Here is a 16184-nt window from a genome sequence, read left to right as displayed (position 1 = left end):
AACCAACAATCTGAAAAGTGTGTCACTTAAACCTATCTTCTTAATAATTACTATAATTATTTTTTTTAGAAACAATTACCATAATTATCAAATTTTATATTTAAATAAAAAACCAAATAAAGAAAAAACAATATTTTCTTAATTTTTTTTAATACATATAACACATTAGTTTGTAAATGGTATGTAGGAAAATTTATAGGAAAATCAAATAAAAGCAATTAATAGTGTGTGTGTATATATATAGTTAAAGTTACACCTAGTGTAACTCTAAGTAATTTTATACTACTTAATAACTAGTTATTCAATTAATATTTTAAAAATTCAACTGTTGAATTACATATTCTATATGTTCTTAACATGCATGCCAATTTTTATACCAATCGGATGTAATTTACCATTCGATCCATAAACTCATCTTTTATGCATTATTTTAAACTACAAAAACTTGAATTTAAATAATTAATTGATGACATGGCTATTGATCTTTGATTATCTTTGAATTTGTAAGCATGAAGAATATACAAAGATAATGTAATTTAGAGATTTATCAAAATTCACATCTAATTAAAAAAATATTAAGTAGTGTAACATTATTTAAAATTACACAAGATGCAACTTGAACCTAGCTCTTACATATATATATATATATATATAGATAGATATAACAGAAAAGTCAAAGAAACCGAGTAGCAACTTGCAATCCAAAATTGCTGGTCAGCATCAGCATGCCAAAGCAATAGATCGGCAACTTGCAATCCAAAATTGCTGGCTGGTCAGCAACAGCATGCCAAAGCAATAGATCGGATTAGATTATAACTTTTTTTTTTTGGACGGATTATTAACAACCTATCTGGACCCTCAAAAAGTTAGGCAAAAAATTTGGAGGCTTGGATTTCTCTCATCTGCTTTGCGTTTAACCTATAAAAAGTATTCTCAAAAAAAAAAAAAAAACCCGTAAAAGTTAAAAAAAAACTATCACCAGTCTTTCCATTTTTAATATATTATACACTATTATATATATAATAAAATTTTGGAGCTAACTATTCTATCAATGGTAAATATGTATTTGATTCATATCTTCGTGTCTCTTTATATCAGGTCTCTAACTTTTGGTTTCTCAAAAAAAAAAAAAAAAGGTCTCTAACTTTTTATTTCTTTGATGAAAATTGTTGACGTGATTAATAGTCAAAACTAATTTTATTTGTTAGAAACCAAATTAATATAATTAAAAGTTATAGACTAAATTAGAGTATTTTTTTTTAAAAAAAAAAATGAAAGTCTTCAGGGTCAAATAAAAAAGAAAAAAAAAAAAAAAGGAAGAGTCTAAATTAGGGTCTCTTGGGTGTTAGCGTCACTTTATAAGGGATATGATTGATAGAGATATAAGGATACGATATATACGCACGGAGTGGTAGATAAGGTACACCACTGGCAACGTAGCCTAAAAGGAATGGTGTAGCATTGGATATATAAAAATAATTCATCATCTTCTATTGTGATTCACTGATTTGTATTTAAAACGCCTCCAACTCTCAAAAGCTCTCCCCACGTTTCTCTGATACAAAAGATTCCTAGCACTAAAAAATTAGTGCTTTTTACTGTATTTCTTTACTCTTTTGTTATAAATAGTGTCTCTTCTGTCATATTTTGATAAATTCAAAAAGTCCCAAAAAAACCAAAACCAAGAAAAAGCTTATTTGCTCTTCCTTCTTATTCTTCTCAAAGTTTCAGAACTCAGAAGCCCAATTCCTTCATGGTTTCTCTCTCTCTCTCTCTCTCTCTCTCTCTCTCTCTCTCGCTCGCTCATACACTATCTATTTTTTTCTCTCATGCACACAAAGGGTTTTGATATTAATGTTCTTCTCTTTCTTTTAACGTTTGCAGGCACAAGCACCTGACTTAGGAGGTGTTAAATATGAAGAGGTAAGCCTGGTTTCTAATATTATATATTCTATCATATTATATATGTGTGTGTGTGTGTGTGTGTTGAACTCATTGTTGATTGTTTGTTTCATAATTTTGCAGGACTACATAGTGAATTCCCGTGGATTGAAGCTTTTCACGTGTAAGTGGATTCCAGAAAATCAAGAACCAAAAGCCTTGATTTTCTTATGCCACGGATATGCTATGGAGTGCAGCATCACCATGAACAGTGAGTTTTTTTATTTGTTGGTTTGTTTGTTCATTAATTTTATATGGAAAACCAAATACATAGAACAGCAAATAAAAAGTATTCTGATATAATTTTTGTGATTGGATTAGGTACGGCAACCCGGCTTGTGAAAGCGGGTTTTGCAGTTTATGGGATAGATTATGAAGGCCATGGGAAATCAGCAGGACTGCAGGGCTTAGTTGAGATATTTGACAATGTTGTGGATGATTGCTCTGATCATTTTACAACCATATGTGGTCAGATTTTACTCTCTGTCTCTTTGAACCTCAAAAAAAAAAAAGCATATAGATCACAAACTGTCAAAACGTTTGTGTTTAGGTGTTAAATAACCAATTTTTTCAAAAGCTTAAAATAATTATATACTTCTAACACTTCCTTCAAGTGAGCCCATACAACTTAACATGTACGATTTTAAATGGATGGGGAAGGAAAAAGATATTAAATTTAGAAACTGCCACCTTGATACCATACCATATTAAATTATTAATTATTTCAAAAGTTTAAACTATTGGTAAAGTTTTTACTTTTGAATTCTATTAAAGGGTTAGAATTTACTCAATTCTTATTACCTTGAAAACCAATTTGGAAATTTTGGCAAATTTCAATTATAATTCAGCAATAAAGTGTTAGTTTTTGCCTTTTTCTGGCTTTGATGGAAAAAAAAAAAGTTCAATATTGTGATTCTAATTGGGCTTTTTTTTTTTTTTTTTTGGTGGGTGATATACAGAGAAGAAAGAAAACAAAGGTTCTATCATATTATATATGTGTGTGTGTGTGTGTGTTGAACTCATTGTTGATTGTTTGTTTCATAATTTTGCAGGACTACATAGTGAATTCCCGTGGATTGAAGCTTTTCACGTGTAAATGGATTCCAGAAAATCAAGAACCAAAAGCCTTGATTTTCTTATGCCACGGATATGCTATGGAGTGCAGCATCACCATGAACAGTGAGTTTTTTTGTTTGTTGGATTGTTTGTTCATTAATTTTATATGGAAAACCAAATACATAGAACAGCAAATAAAAAGTATTCTGATATAATTTTTGTGATTGGATTAGGTACGGCAACCCGGCTTGTGAAAGCGGGTTTTGCAGTTTATGGCATAGATTATGAAGGCCATGGGAAATCAGCAGGACTGCAGGGCTTAGTTGAGATATTTGACAATGTTGTGGATGATTGCTCTGATCATTTTACAACCATATGTGGTCAGATTTTACTCTCTGTCTCTTTGAACCTTAAAAAAAAAAAAAAAAGCATATAGATCACAAACTGTCAAAACGTTTGTGTTTAGGTGTTAAATAACCGATTTTTTCAAAAGCTTAAAATAATTATATACTTCTAACACTTCCTTCACGTGAGCCCATACAACTTAACACGTACGATTTTAAATGGAAGGTGAAGGAAAAAGATATTAAATTTAGAAACTGCCATCTTGATACCATACCATATTAAATTATTAATTATTTCAAAAGTTTAAACTATTGGTAAAGTTTTTACAGTTGAATTCTATTAAAGGGTTAGAATTTACTCAATTCTTATTACCTTGAAAACCAATTTGGAAATTTTGGCAAATTTCAATTATAATTCAGCAATAAAGTGTTAGTTTTTGTCTTTTTCTGGCTTTGATGGAAAAAAAAAAAGTTCAATATTGTGATTCTAATTGGGCTTTTTTTTTTTTTTTTGGTGGGTGATATACAGAGAAGAAAGAAAACAAAGGGAAGATGAGATACTTGTTGGGTGAGTCCATGGGAGGAGCAATGTGTCTGCTATTACACAGGAAAAAGCCCGATTACTGGGATGGTGCAGTCCTGGTTGCCCCTATGTGCAAGGTATGAACTTCCATTGTTCATTTTTTTTTTCTTGTGGGGTTCAATTTTGTCCCGCTAGTTTTGGAGTGTGCTGAGAAAATTACGTATATGATCCTGTTGCAAACTACTCTGTAGTTTCTTTATTTGTCCTTAATACAGTGTTCATTTGATGTGACCTGTGATCTTTATGTAATATTGTCTTGAATTTTTTTTAGGAGACTTTGTCTTGAATTTTTTTTTGAGAGAGTCTTACTCTTAATAATAACTTTTTATTATCAAATTAAGATATCAATCGGTTTTTAATGTAGGCATTAAATTCTTATTTCTTATTCAACTATCAAAAATTTTACCAATTAAACTAACAGTTTGTCTTAAAATTAATTGTTACCAGAGAGAGTTTTTCATATTTTTCAGATTTTATTTTATATGCGGTTGGTGATACAGAACTAGCACAACTTGAAATTAATTGTTATTAAAGAGAGTTTTTCATATTTTTCACATTTTTATTTATACGCGGTTGGTGATACATAACTAGCACAACCTTTTATAGGACCATAGGCATAGTTTTTTTTTTTGATAAGGACCATAGGCATAGTTTTATCTCTCCTTTAGAAAATAATTACGTGTGTGGTTAGTCAAATATAGATTACAATTATTTTAGACCATTAACTATCTAGTGGGTCCTGTCTTAAAAGAAGTAGGACTTTCAAAAAGTACTGTTGATAATATAAAACAAAAAAGAAGCCTTAGCCGAGACGACTCTCCTTCAAAACCAAACGAAAGCGAGTCCGTGATTTCTTGGGTGACACTTCTATAACGAAATAACATGGCATTTAGTCTCTATCACCAAGTTTTAAGGACTAAAAAATTCATCTTTTAAAACGGTATTAGTTGACCAAATCAATTTAAAAATAGTAGTGATAGATAATATGACAAATGATAGAAAAATCTGGATTATCAAAAAAAAAAAATCCGGATCCAATCGTGAACATTGACATTCCAAGTATTCCAACTCATGGTTTGAACTTTTCCAATAATTAATTATTTGGTAAAATCAAAAAGTCTATAAGATTAGTTAGGCTCTAGATTCAATCTTGACAATTACATAAAGTTAATGATCATTTAAATATGACGTTATTTTATTTTTAATTTGTTTTCAATTTTTATATTGTACACAGATTGCTGATGACATGAAGCCAAGTCCAATAGTCATCTCTATTTTGACAAGGCTATCCACTATTATTCCAACATGGAAAATTATTCCAGGACAAGATATAATTGATCTTGCCTTTAAAGATCCCGAGATAAGAAAACAGGTACATATCTCCTGCTTTTGTTTTTATTTCCTATAAATAATAAAAGGAAAAAAAAATAGAAATAGTTTATATTTAGTAACAAATAACTGAATAAGTTTTTAGGACTTTCAAAAAGTACTGTTGATAATATAAAACAAAAAAGAAGCCTTAGCCGAGACGACTCTCCTTCAAAACCAAACGAAAGCGAGTCCGTGATTTCTTGGGTGACACTTCTATAACGAAATAACATGGCATTTAGTCTCTATCACCAAGTTTTAAGGACTAAAAAATTCATCTTTTAAAACGGTATTAGTTGACCAAATCAATTTAAAAATAGTAGTGATAGATAATATGACAAATGATAGAAAAATCTGGATTATCAAAAAAAAAAAATCCGGATCCAATCGTGAACATTGACATTCCAAGTATTCCAACTCATGGTTTGAACTTTTCCAATAATTAATTATTTGGTAAAATCAAAAAGTCTATAAGATTAGTTAGGCTCTAGATTCAATCTTGACAATTACATAAAGTTAATGATCATTTAAATATGACGTTATTTTATTTTTAATTTGTTTTCAATTTTTATATTGTACACAGATTGCTGATGACATGAAGCCAAGTCCAATAGTCATCTCTATTTTGACAAGGCTATCCACTATTATTCCAACATGGAAAATTATTCCAGGACAAGATATAATTGATCTTGCCTTTAAAGATCCCGAGATAAGAAAACAGGTACATATCTCCTGCTTTTGTTTTTATTTCCTATAAATAATAAAAGGAAAAAAAAATAGAAATAGTTTATATTTAGTAACAAATAACTGAATAAGTTTTCAACTTTACTGTGCCAGTGTAAAACTGAGTGTTAATGATAACATTTTAATAGGTAAGAGCCAACCCATATTGTTATAAAGGGAAGACTCGCTTGAGAACCGGATATGAACTTCTCAGGATCAGTACAGACATCGAGAAGAGACTTCAAGAGGTTAGTTCACATTTCTATTTTTGGACCTACCAAATCTTTTTTTTTTTTTTTTTATATAATTATTATTTTCTGTTCTATTCTATAATCCATTAGGAAATATTCTAGCATAAAATGATCATTGCCTATAATATCAATTCTTCAGTTTCAATGAATCCTAAGAAAGGTATCTATAGAGATTAGGAGGTAGAGTTAGACATACATGAGTTGAGAAATATAATTGAGCCTATTGAACCTATGCGCATAAACCTAATACCTCTAACAATTGTTGACTCTATAAGACATTGTACATTTTGTTTTTAAAAAAAGAATTTGAAGAACTTTTCTACTATATGGAAGCAATTGGACAAGAGCATGAGTTAACATGTGTTTTTCTTTGACCTTTGTTAGGTTTCATTACCATTTTTAGTTCTGCATGGTGAAGAGGATAGAGTGACTGACAAAGCTGTTAGCCAACAGCTTCATGCGTTGGCTTCAAGCACAGACAAGACCATCAAAATGTATCCAGAAATGTGGCATGGTCTACTCTATGGAGAGCCACAACAAAACTTGGACATAGTGTATGCAGACATTATCAGCTGGTTGGAGAAGAGATCCACCTTAGGAAACTCGAGGTTGGAGAGGGAGCATAAGCATGAAAATGACCGATCGCTCAAAGACTAACAATGCGCCCGAAAAACAATAGCACTGCTGTTTTAGTGGCCAAAATTTGGGGGTGGATGGAAATTAATTAGGCAAGAGCAAGGAAAAATTTATGCCTGCTTTTGCTACTATAAAGAGGGTGAATTGAATATTAAATTTATTTATAGCTCAATTCATGTGTAAAAGAGAGCTTGTCAATAAGTGTGGCCGCAGATTTGAAATACAGATACTATTGTATCTAAAAAAGAAAGGCTAGACCTTGGAAATTCATTACTATTTCTATTACATATTTGTTTCTTATTGAAAATAATAATTTTGCACTTTGATCTTTGTTTTGCATCTACTCTCATTTTTGTGGTTTTGAGGAATAACATGCAACCCCAAATTTTAAGATATACAAACCCCTCTTGAGGTTCGGGGAATAACACTCAACCCTAAACATTAAGATAAATTATACTCTATCTCCTTAAGGTTTAAAGAAATCAATACACTAATTCTCCTGTTAGTAATTGTAACAAAATACTCTAAATTTTAAGAATATTCAATGGAAAATTGTATCCTATCCTATTTTACTATCTCAAAAAGCTATTTTATTAATTATACCATACCATTTTACAACACACTCAACATCCCAATTTTTATTTTCCTATTTTGCTCATCAAAATAATATATATTACCCACTAAAATAATATAATATATTCCAATACAACTCTCCCTCTTTCTTCTCCCCCATCTCTCTTCCACTTTATTATTTAAAATATATTATAATTTTTACTAAAGTGCTACAGTTTCATCCTACATTTAGGATGGCAATGTAGCACAATTGCAAAAAAATTTGCAATTCTAGCATTTTACAAGTTCGATTGCCAACACATTTTTGTACCTTAATTGTACTTTTCCCCTAGATTTCCCATTTGCAATTGCCAATGTGAATGCTCTAAAGAGATCCCTTTGAACAAAACATTGCCATGATTATTGAAGGCTTTCCTTTGGTTAAATATTGTTACATGTCACCAAATTGTGGCTAGGGTTTGATTTCAAGAATCTTTTCAAAATTTTGAAATCACAGAGTTCGACTTTCATTGTTGTAATTATTGAACTATAATAAAAATTAGGTCTACAATTTGTATTTTTAACTTGGTAAAGACTCATCATATAATTATTATTAATAATTCATTATAGTAAAATGATTTGAGGGAAAAGGATCTTAACCCTTGACAGTTTTATTTGGCACCAAATTTTCAATTTTCTACTAAAAGGCAAGTCAGTAAATAAAGATATTTTGCCATTTCAAGTATTAAAAGAAGGAAAATGCTAAAAGTAATATGAGTAATTATTTGGTATTTTTGAAATATGGTAAAGTAGTGTTCACACCTTTCACATTTATTTTGGATCTTACTAATTAAAATTATGTGTGGGATCCCCCATGAATGTGAGTAGAAGAGAGAACGATACCATCATATTTAGAAGTATTTAATAGTTTTTTAGACACTATAATTTTACTACGTAAAACTTACAAATTAATATAACAATGAAGGTAAATGGTGAGTTTCAACTACTTAATAAATTAATGTTTTCATTATTTTATGGTGATCAACGACATATCAATTTGTAAGTTCAATGTAGTAAAATCTGTAGTATTCCTAAAACTATATATATATATATATATATATATATTTGTCGAGAGATTCCTAAAACTATTATTAAAATAAATAGAACCAAAAAGCAATAATAATAGCCCTCCAAATATAATCTGTAGTATTCCTAAAACTATATATATATATATATATATATATATTTGTCGAGAGATTCCTAAAACTATTATTAAAATAAATAGAACCAAAAAGCAATAATAATAGCCCTCCAAATAATAATAACAATATTAAAAAATAATGAATTTCTAGAAAGAACAGAAAATGTTTTATAATTCCCAGTTTTTACTTGTCTCTTTTTTTCTCCATATACATTCTAAAAAGGTTAGGCCTCATATGCTATCAAAACAAATAGAGTATATCAATATCATTTATCTGTTTACTTCTAAAATTTGAGACATATATTGTCATGCAATTGGCATGAGTAATCTACAATCTATAATCTATATAAAACTGAAAATATTGGCTTTTGGTTGACCTTATGATATTTTGCAACTTAAAATTTTCAAACCTCACAAATTCACAAGTCAATATTTTAATATATGTTTTTAATTAAATTTAAATTATATTCTATATTTAAACTATTGATTATAATTTTTTTCATATTATATTTTATTTAAATAATAATAAAGACAGTTCTATATACAAATCCAATCAAAATAAAAACTGTAAATGATTACCATAATTACATATAATTACATATTTAATAGTACTAAGTAAAACCATAATCATAATAAATACCTATTAATGATTACCATGAGTATATATTTAATAGTTTCATATAAAAACAAAATCATAATAAATGTCCATAAATAACTATCATAATTATCATATTCATATACAAAATATAAGAGAGATAAAAACTAGGGATGGCAATGGGGCGAGGTCGGGTCGAAGGATGGGGTCTTCATCCCCGCCTCGCATGGTATTGTCTTACCCCATCCCCGCCTCGCCCCGCATGACAGGGAAAACTTTCTCACCCCATCCCCAACTCTTGAGGCCCTGCGAAGCCTCGCCCCACCCCGTAAAACCCTACTTTTTTGTTAATCTTCCCTACAATTAGTATAATTTTTTTAATGAAACCTATTTCATTAATAAAAATATACTTAAAATTGCAACTAATTGTGGGTTTGGATCCACGTTCACGTTTCACGTTTTGCGCAAATGCGTGTTTTACTCTTTTTTTTTTCTTTTTTTTTCACGCGTTTAGCTCAGCAAAACTGAAGGTGCGGCTACTATTCATGAACAGTAGCCACACTATTTGACTTTTTAACTCATTTTCAGCCACATCAGTGGGTCATGTGCACTGTTCACGGGACCCACAAACTCCACTTTTCAGTCACTTTTTCATTAAAAATGGGTCTCACGGCATTATTCACACATTTAAAATTTATTTTGCTACAGTGTTTTCAGTTTTTAGTTTTCAGCAAAATAAGTTTTATCTAAACGGACCCTAAACTTATCCCATCAAATCAAATCAATTTTTAGAAAAAAAATTGAATAATATATCCAAGTGTTTAACAAGACAATCACCCAAAAAAAAAAAAAATCTCATAGTATAACACATAACAAAATAAAGGCAAAAAATCACATTTGGTAGAATAAAATAAGCTAATCTTGATATGTTTGTTTAAATAGTAGGGTTTTAGGGTATGAAAAATTTACAATTATAATCCTTAGCAACGCGAGGTGGGACGGGGATGGGAAGGGACGGGGCGAGGTGGGTCTAAAAAGTCTAAACCCATCCCCGCCCCACCCCGTGGTGCGGGGCTAAAATCTTGCCCCATCCCCGCCCCACCACTTTTGTGGGGTGGGGAAAACCCACGTGGGCGAAGCTGGGAGGGGCGGGACAAAATTGCCATCCCCAAACAACATGTCTCAATCAAAGTTTAAAATTCACCAATTCATGTGAATGTGGAAATTTAGAAATTTTCTTAGTTACCTCTAATAATGCATTGGTTGCTTTCAGCAAGGAAATGCATACAATAAATAAATGCCTACTAAATCCATATCATGTCATTGTTGAAATAGAGTCCAAGCTTTAAGTTCATGCACTAAATGCTAATTCGAGTTTTGCGTTTTCATTCAAGTCTTTCACGGTCATTCTTTCTCATGTTTGCAAGTATTCTATTGTGATGTGCAAACTATGTTGGATCAAAATATGAATGTGGATCGATGTTCTTCAACGATCACCTTAATGTGGAAATATAAGGCATGCAATGACCGACCCATATTATTTACGAAGTTTTTTGCAAGTTGAAGGGAAAAAAAAAAGATGTATATTTCTCCAAGTTTCAATTTGCAAACAGGGTCACTTTCACGCGTCATCTATTGAAGAAAGTCCTTTTGTTAAGATAAAATTGTTGATCACTTCAAAATTGCCTATCACTGAATAGAACAATGTTTTTTTTTTTTTTTCCTTTTTTTTTTTTTAATTTAAATGTTAATAGAGTGGGATGGGACATTGGGACTCCATATGATGCATAGGAAGGTTGGGGCCCCGTGGCTTAGCTAAATGAATTAAGGACGTGATTTGCTAAGAAACAAATAAGGAAATAATTATAAAAGAAATCAATCAATTATGGACGTGATTTGCTACTTCCTAGCTTCTATGCCTGGACTTCTCGAAAATAGTCATTATCGTTGATTTGGGTCTTCTGTAGACTTCTAGATATTGCCGGTAATAGAATATATATCTTCTGTAGGACTTATGCATGATTGGCAAATTAACCTTAAATAAGGAAGTTGTGGATTCACAAAATGAGTTACCTGTTCTCTGAATTCTCAAAATCACGCTTAAGCTTTACCTAACATTATTTTAAACTAATAAATAAATAAGGGTATAAAAGTCATTAAAAATTATTTGTAAAATTAAAAATACAGAATTCACCTCATTTTCCTAAAATTTAGCATACCTATTTAAAATTTAAAATACTCAACTTCTACACAATAATACAAAGTACAAACGTCCACCACCACATACATGTTCTAATCCTTAAATTTTCTTTTATTTTTTGAAAAAATAAAACTTTTAAAATTGTTTAGAAACTCTCTTACTCAGTGTAGGGGCCTTTTTTGCTATGTTGGGCCGGGCTGGTCCTTTGTAAATGTAGGCCCAAGTGTTCTGGGTTGCAGGAGTCGAGACCGGGCCAACTGGAACTAACTTGGCTGGTTTGTGTGCGAACTAATGCCTCGTCTGCCAGAAGAGTACTTACCGCAGACTGAGCTGTTTCAGAGAAAAGCTTGCGACAGGCAGATACAATAGACAAAACAAAATCATATGTTCTGGAATGACCAGATAGTTCTTTTAACAAGAAATGACCAAACTACAATAACATTCAACAACCTTTGACAAATGAACAATAAGGGAAATAGTAATGAAGATTTAATCCACAGTTTATGTAAATAAATTTAGTTTTTTGCCCGCAGGAGTAAGGCCAAAGAGGAAGAACGCCCCTTCTCAACGCGATTAACCTCCGAGGAAAGGAAAACGGGATTCCTGCCGTGGAAGTTAATAGGTTTGAGAGAGGCGGGCCTGAATGGGGACTTTTCAAAATAGCTGTAGAAGAGAGCAGTGATTCGAGAGGGAGAGAAGGGAAGGGGCCTATCGGTGCATGCCACTCTTACTCACTCCATTTTTTTTCTCTTTCGCTCTTTCTTTCCTAGTCCTTTTAGTGATTTTCCACTTTCATGGTTTTTAGCGTTATCTTCCTCTGTTTTTCTAAACAAGTTACAGAGTATTCCTTTTTTTTTTATAAGTTGCCCAGTATTGCTCTCTTAACCCTTCTAGCCCCCTTTTTCTCATGGCAGAGGCGCCCTTTTATAGAGTCTGCCGAGGTCGATTCTTTACTATTCTACCCTCTAACCGTTTTTCGTCTCGTCTGGGCACACTCGCAGACCCTTACTGCTGTCTGCGAGCCCCTCTGCCACAGACTCAGACAACGATTTGTCTGTTAGTGTGCCGCGGCACCTTGTCCTGCCGCGATGAAGTTTCTCTCTCCTATCCCTCATGGCATGCACCCATTGGTCCCCACTCAGCCTTGCCTCTTTTGGGTGATATGCCATCCCAGCAGGACGTACTCCCCAAAAGAGTCTGAGTAGGGACCTCAAAACAGGTCTTCCCCTCTCCCCACCTCCAAACCATGCCCTCTTACCTCTGACTCATGACCCCACCATGCCCTGTATTGGCTGGATACAGGCTGGTGGCGTCTGGGCCTTGCGCGTGGTTTACGTCTGAAGGCTGCCTGCTGTTTATGCATCTCCGTGGGCTGGAGATATTGCCTGCGTTTCCTGCTGTCCGCTTCTGGCTTCCCGCGAGTTGCAATTTCTTATCCCCATAAGGCTTGGGCTTTGCCGTGTGCTGGGCCTTGTGTTCCTTTTCAACCCAATTCTTTTCCCACCGTGTTGTTTGGCCTTTCCTGCCATGACAATTTGTTCCTGCTAGGCCTCTTTTCAGGCCTGCCGTTCCTTTCTTTCCCCCAGTGGCTTAATATGGCCACTGGTGTCCTTGCTCGTGGGCTCCAGCGTCCCTCTCTTTTTACTTGGGCTTATCCAGCCCTCTTACTTCTTTTAGACTCCTTTGGTCCATTTACTAATTTTGTATCCCATGGGCATTTAATAACTCAATTGGGCTTCCTCGGCCCAATTTCCTCGTTCTCATCCTTGGGGTTCATGGGCTTGCCATTATCCCCTGCTTTCTTTGTTTACATTGCTTTGGCCTGCTGCGGCCCATTCTTACTTTTTCATAACATACGTTGCCCATGGGTGTCTTTTCTTACTTTCCGAGCCCATCGGGCCCGCTTGCTTTCTCAAGACCCATTTATTAATGTTATGGGCCCGTGTCCTACCTTTCCTGCTGCTTGGGCTAACAGTCTTATTTCCTGCTTGCCACCTTTATTGCCTGTTTTGCTGGGTTGGGTTTGTCTTTACAGAAATGACCCTCAACACTCAGTTACTCCTTAACTAAACTTTAAAAGTCTTAAGTTTTAACTTATCTAAAATTTTAAAACTTAAGACTTTTAACTGTTCACAAACACAACTGCCAATATTTCCTTAAAAAAAAAAAAAAATTTTGCTTACACCTATACGTCTACCCATATTTTAATCTCACTTAAAGTTACAAGTAAAAATATATTTATTTATTGATACACTTGCTAGATTGGGTTAGTTCAATTTTAACACTGAAATCAATGGCTGAAACAAACTTTTTAGAGGGCTTTTCTAATTTTAAAACATTGTTTTTGAGATTCAATCATCCTTGTTCATGAATTATTACTTGAGACTTGAAAATGGAATTTGAGTATGCTAAACGGCATGTCTCCATCAAAGTTTTAAAAGTATACCAATTCATGTGAATGTGGAAATTTAGATATTTTAGTAGATTCCTTCAATAATGCATTGGTTGCTTTCAGCAAGGCAATGCAAACGATATAGCTCCAATCAATCCATATCATGTCAATGTGGAAATAGGGTCCTAATGTAAAATTCATGCGTCGAATGCTAAGTCTAGTCTTGCATTTTCCCTTTAAGTCTATCACGCGCATTTGTTCTCTATTATGCAACTATCTTTACTTCATAGAATTAATGTTTCAACATCTATTGCAAAAAATAAAGGTCTAATCAAAATATGAATGTGCATGAATCGGTGTTCTTCAACAATCACCTCAATGTAGAAAATTAAAGCATTGACTGACTCAGACTCAAATTATTTAGGTAGTCGTTAGCAAGTTGAAGGAAATAACAAGGATGTAGGCCTACTCAGTCTTTGTCATTGCAGAAATTAGATTCACTAATTCGAAAGTATATTTCTTTACAATTCAATTTTCAAACAAGATCACTTTCAAGTTCTTGGATTATTGATTGGTATCTTCTAATAATAGCTCCAAACTCTTATTGGCACTAGGGAATAGATTGAGAATTCATAGTGCGACCATGTGGTATCATCTATCAATTCGTAGTTGCTGGGTCCAGGCTTCTTTGTCCAGTCTTTTCTTACTTTTTTATATAAAATTCTATCTTCTTTTTCAAAGAAATAATAAAATAATAATGTTATTAATTAAATATTGTGAAAGACCAAAACAAATGCAATTTTAATGAGAGTTAACAGACAGTTTAATGGAATACTAACTAAGGTCTTAATTGAATACTTTTAAAACTTAGAGAACTGAATTGAACAAAAGCAGAGTTAGAATATAAAATGAATTATGGTGAAACATAGGGGGTGGGTTTTGTATTTTAGCCTAAATTGTAATGACTCTTTCTCCTAATCAATGCAGTTTTTATTATTATTATTATTATATATATTTTTTTTATAGACAAACATCTAAAACCAGTTGAGGACAGTAGGGATGGCAATGGGCAGGGCAAGTCCGAAGGATGGTGTCTTCGCCCCCACCCACAAGACACTACAAGAAAATGTATTTTTAGTGACGAAAAATTCATCACTAAAAGTCCAATTTTTCGTCACTAAGAACCTTTAGTGACGAAATTGGACTTTTAGTGACGAAACTCGTTTCGTCGCTATAGCCCCGTCACTAAAAGTCCTAGTGATGAAAATTTTCGTCACTAAAAGTCCGATTTTGTTTTTTTTTTTTTTTAAACTTTTAGCGACGAAAACGTTTCGTCGCTAAATGTTTTCCTTGCTAAATACAGTATTTAGTGACGAAAATATTTCGTCACTAAAACCATTTCAGTTTATTAAACCATATTTAGTGAGAAACAATTTCGTCACTAAAACTATTTTAAGATACATATAGTGACGAAAAAATTCGTCACTAAAACTATTTTTAAGAAAATCCAGGCACATATAGCGATGAAAACTTTCGTCACTAAAACCATTTCTTACAAAATTTAGTGACGAAATATTTCGTCACTAAAACAATTTTTTGTTGTTATATTTGTGACGAAAAAATTCGTCACTAAAACTTATTTTCTATTTTTATTATTTTCATGGCATTGATATTAACCTGTAACCTGTCATTACATTAATAAAACCTCACATTTGATTAGTACATTTATTTCAACAACACATTTATAAAAAATCGATCCATACATTCCACAAGTTAAAATTAAAACAAGTATCTAATTCAAACTCCTTCCATACAATAATTTTTTGCAACACATACAATAACTTAAGATGTTTTATAACAATACAAAAAATGTTGCATAATATAATTAAAACCAACAGAAGATGTCCTCATATGTCTTCAAATAATGCCAAAAGTAAATCTCTTAGAGCCACCAATAAGAAATCTGCACAAATATAAAAACACTACATTAAAATCATCAAGTATAATATAATACAATTAGTTTCAGAGCCTTCATTATCTCAAAACAATCTGCCCAAACAAAATATAAACATCATGCCATAGGATCATGTGCATAATAATACATAGAGAGAGTTGGTGGCAAAAGGTCACAGACATTAAAAATCATGTGCATATTGCATAGTTCCTAATTGTCAATTCTAGCTCCCAAAACCTACAGTACCTTGCAGGACATATGTATTTGAGCACTAATATGATGACTACAACATCAAAGGAACCCATGTTTTGATAAATGCTATGCACCTATTAAAAAAAATGTTTTGATGAATGCTTTGCAATTGGCCATATGATCTTCTAACTTGGCC

At 32.4% G+C, this 16184-nt stretch overlaps 1 protein-coding gene across 1 annotated transcript; it reads left to right on the top strand.

The window, feature by feature from the left end:
• Positions 1–1427: 1427 nt before the first annotated feature.
• Positions 1428–7187, top strand: LOC112015836 (caffeoylshikimate esterase). Its single transcript, XM_065782195.1, has 8 exons — positions 1428–1756; positions 1885–1923; positions 2026–2152; positions 2263–2409; positions 3871–4001; positions 5159–5296; positions 6165–6263; positions 6651–7187. Exons 1-8 carry the CDS (start codon positions 1754–1756, stop codon positions 6921–6923), a joined length of 957 nt encoding a protein of 318 aa, XP_065638267.1. The 5' UTR covers positions 1428–1753; the 3' UTR covers positions 6924–7187.
• The last annotated feature ends 8997 nt before the right edge of the window (positions 7188–16184 follow it).

This window comes from Quercus suber, unplaced genomic scaffold (assembly GCF_002906115.3).
Source record: "Quercus suber isolate HL8 unplaced genomic scaffold, Cork oak 2.0 scaffold_293, whole genome shotgun sequence".
Classification (NCBI taxonomy): Eukaryota; Viridiplantae; Streptophyta; class Magnoliopsida; order Fagales; family Fagaceae; genus Quercus; species Quercus suber.
Note: the sequence above shows the minus strand (reverse complement) of the source record. Positions and strands in the feature narration are given on the sequence as shown.

Excerpts from the sequence above, each read along its gene's own strand:
- LOC112015836 (XM_065782195.1), top strand. Across the intron at positions 2,410-3,870 it reads TCATTTTACAACCATATGTG|AGAAGAAAGAAAACAAAGGG; the intron begins GTCAGATTTTAC and ends GGTGATATACAG. Across the intron at positions 6,264-6,650 it reads TCGAGAAGAGACTTCAAGAG|GTTTCATTACCATTTTTAGT; the intron begins GTTAGTTCACAT and ends GACCTTTGTTAG.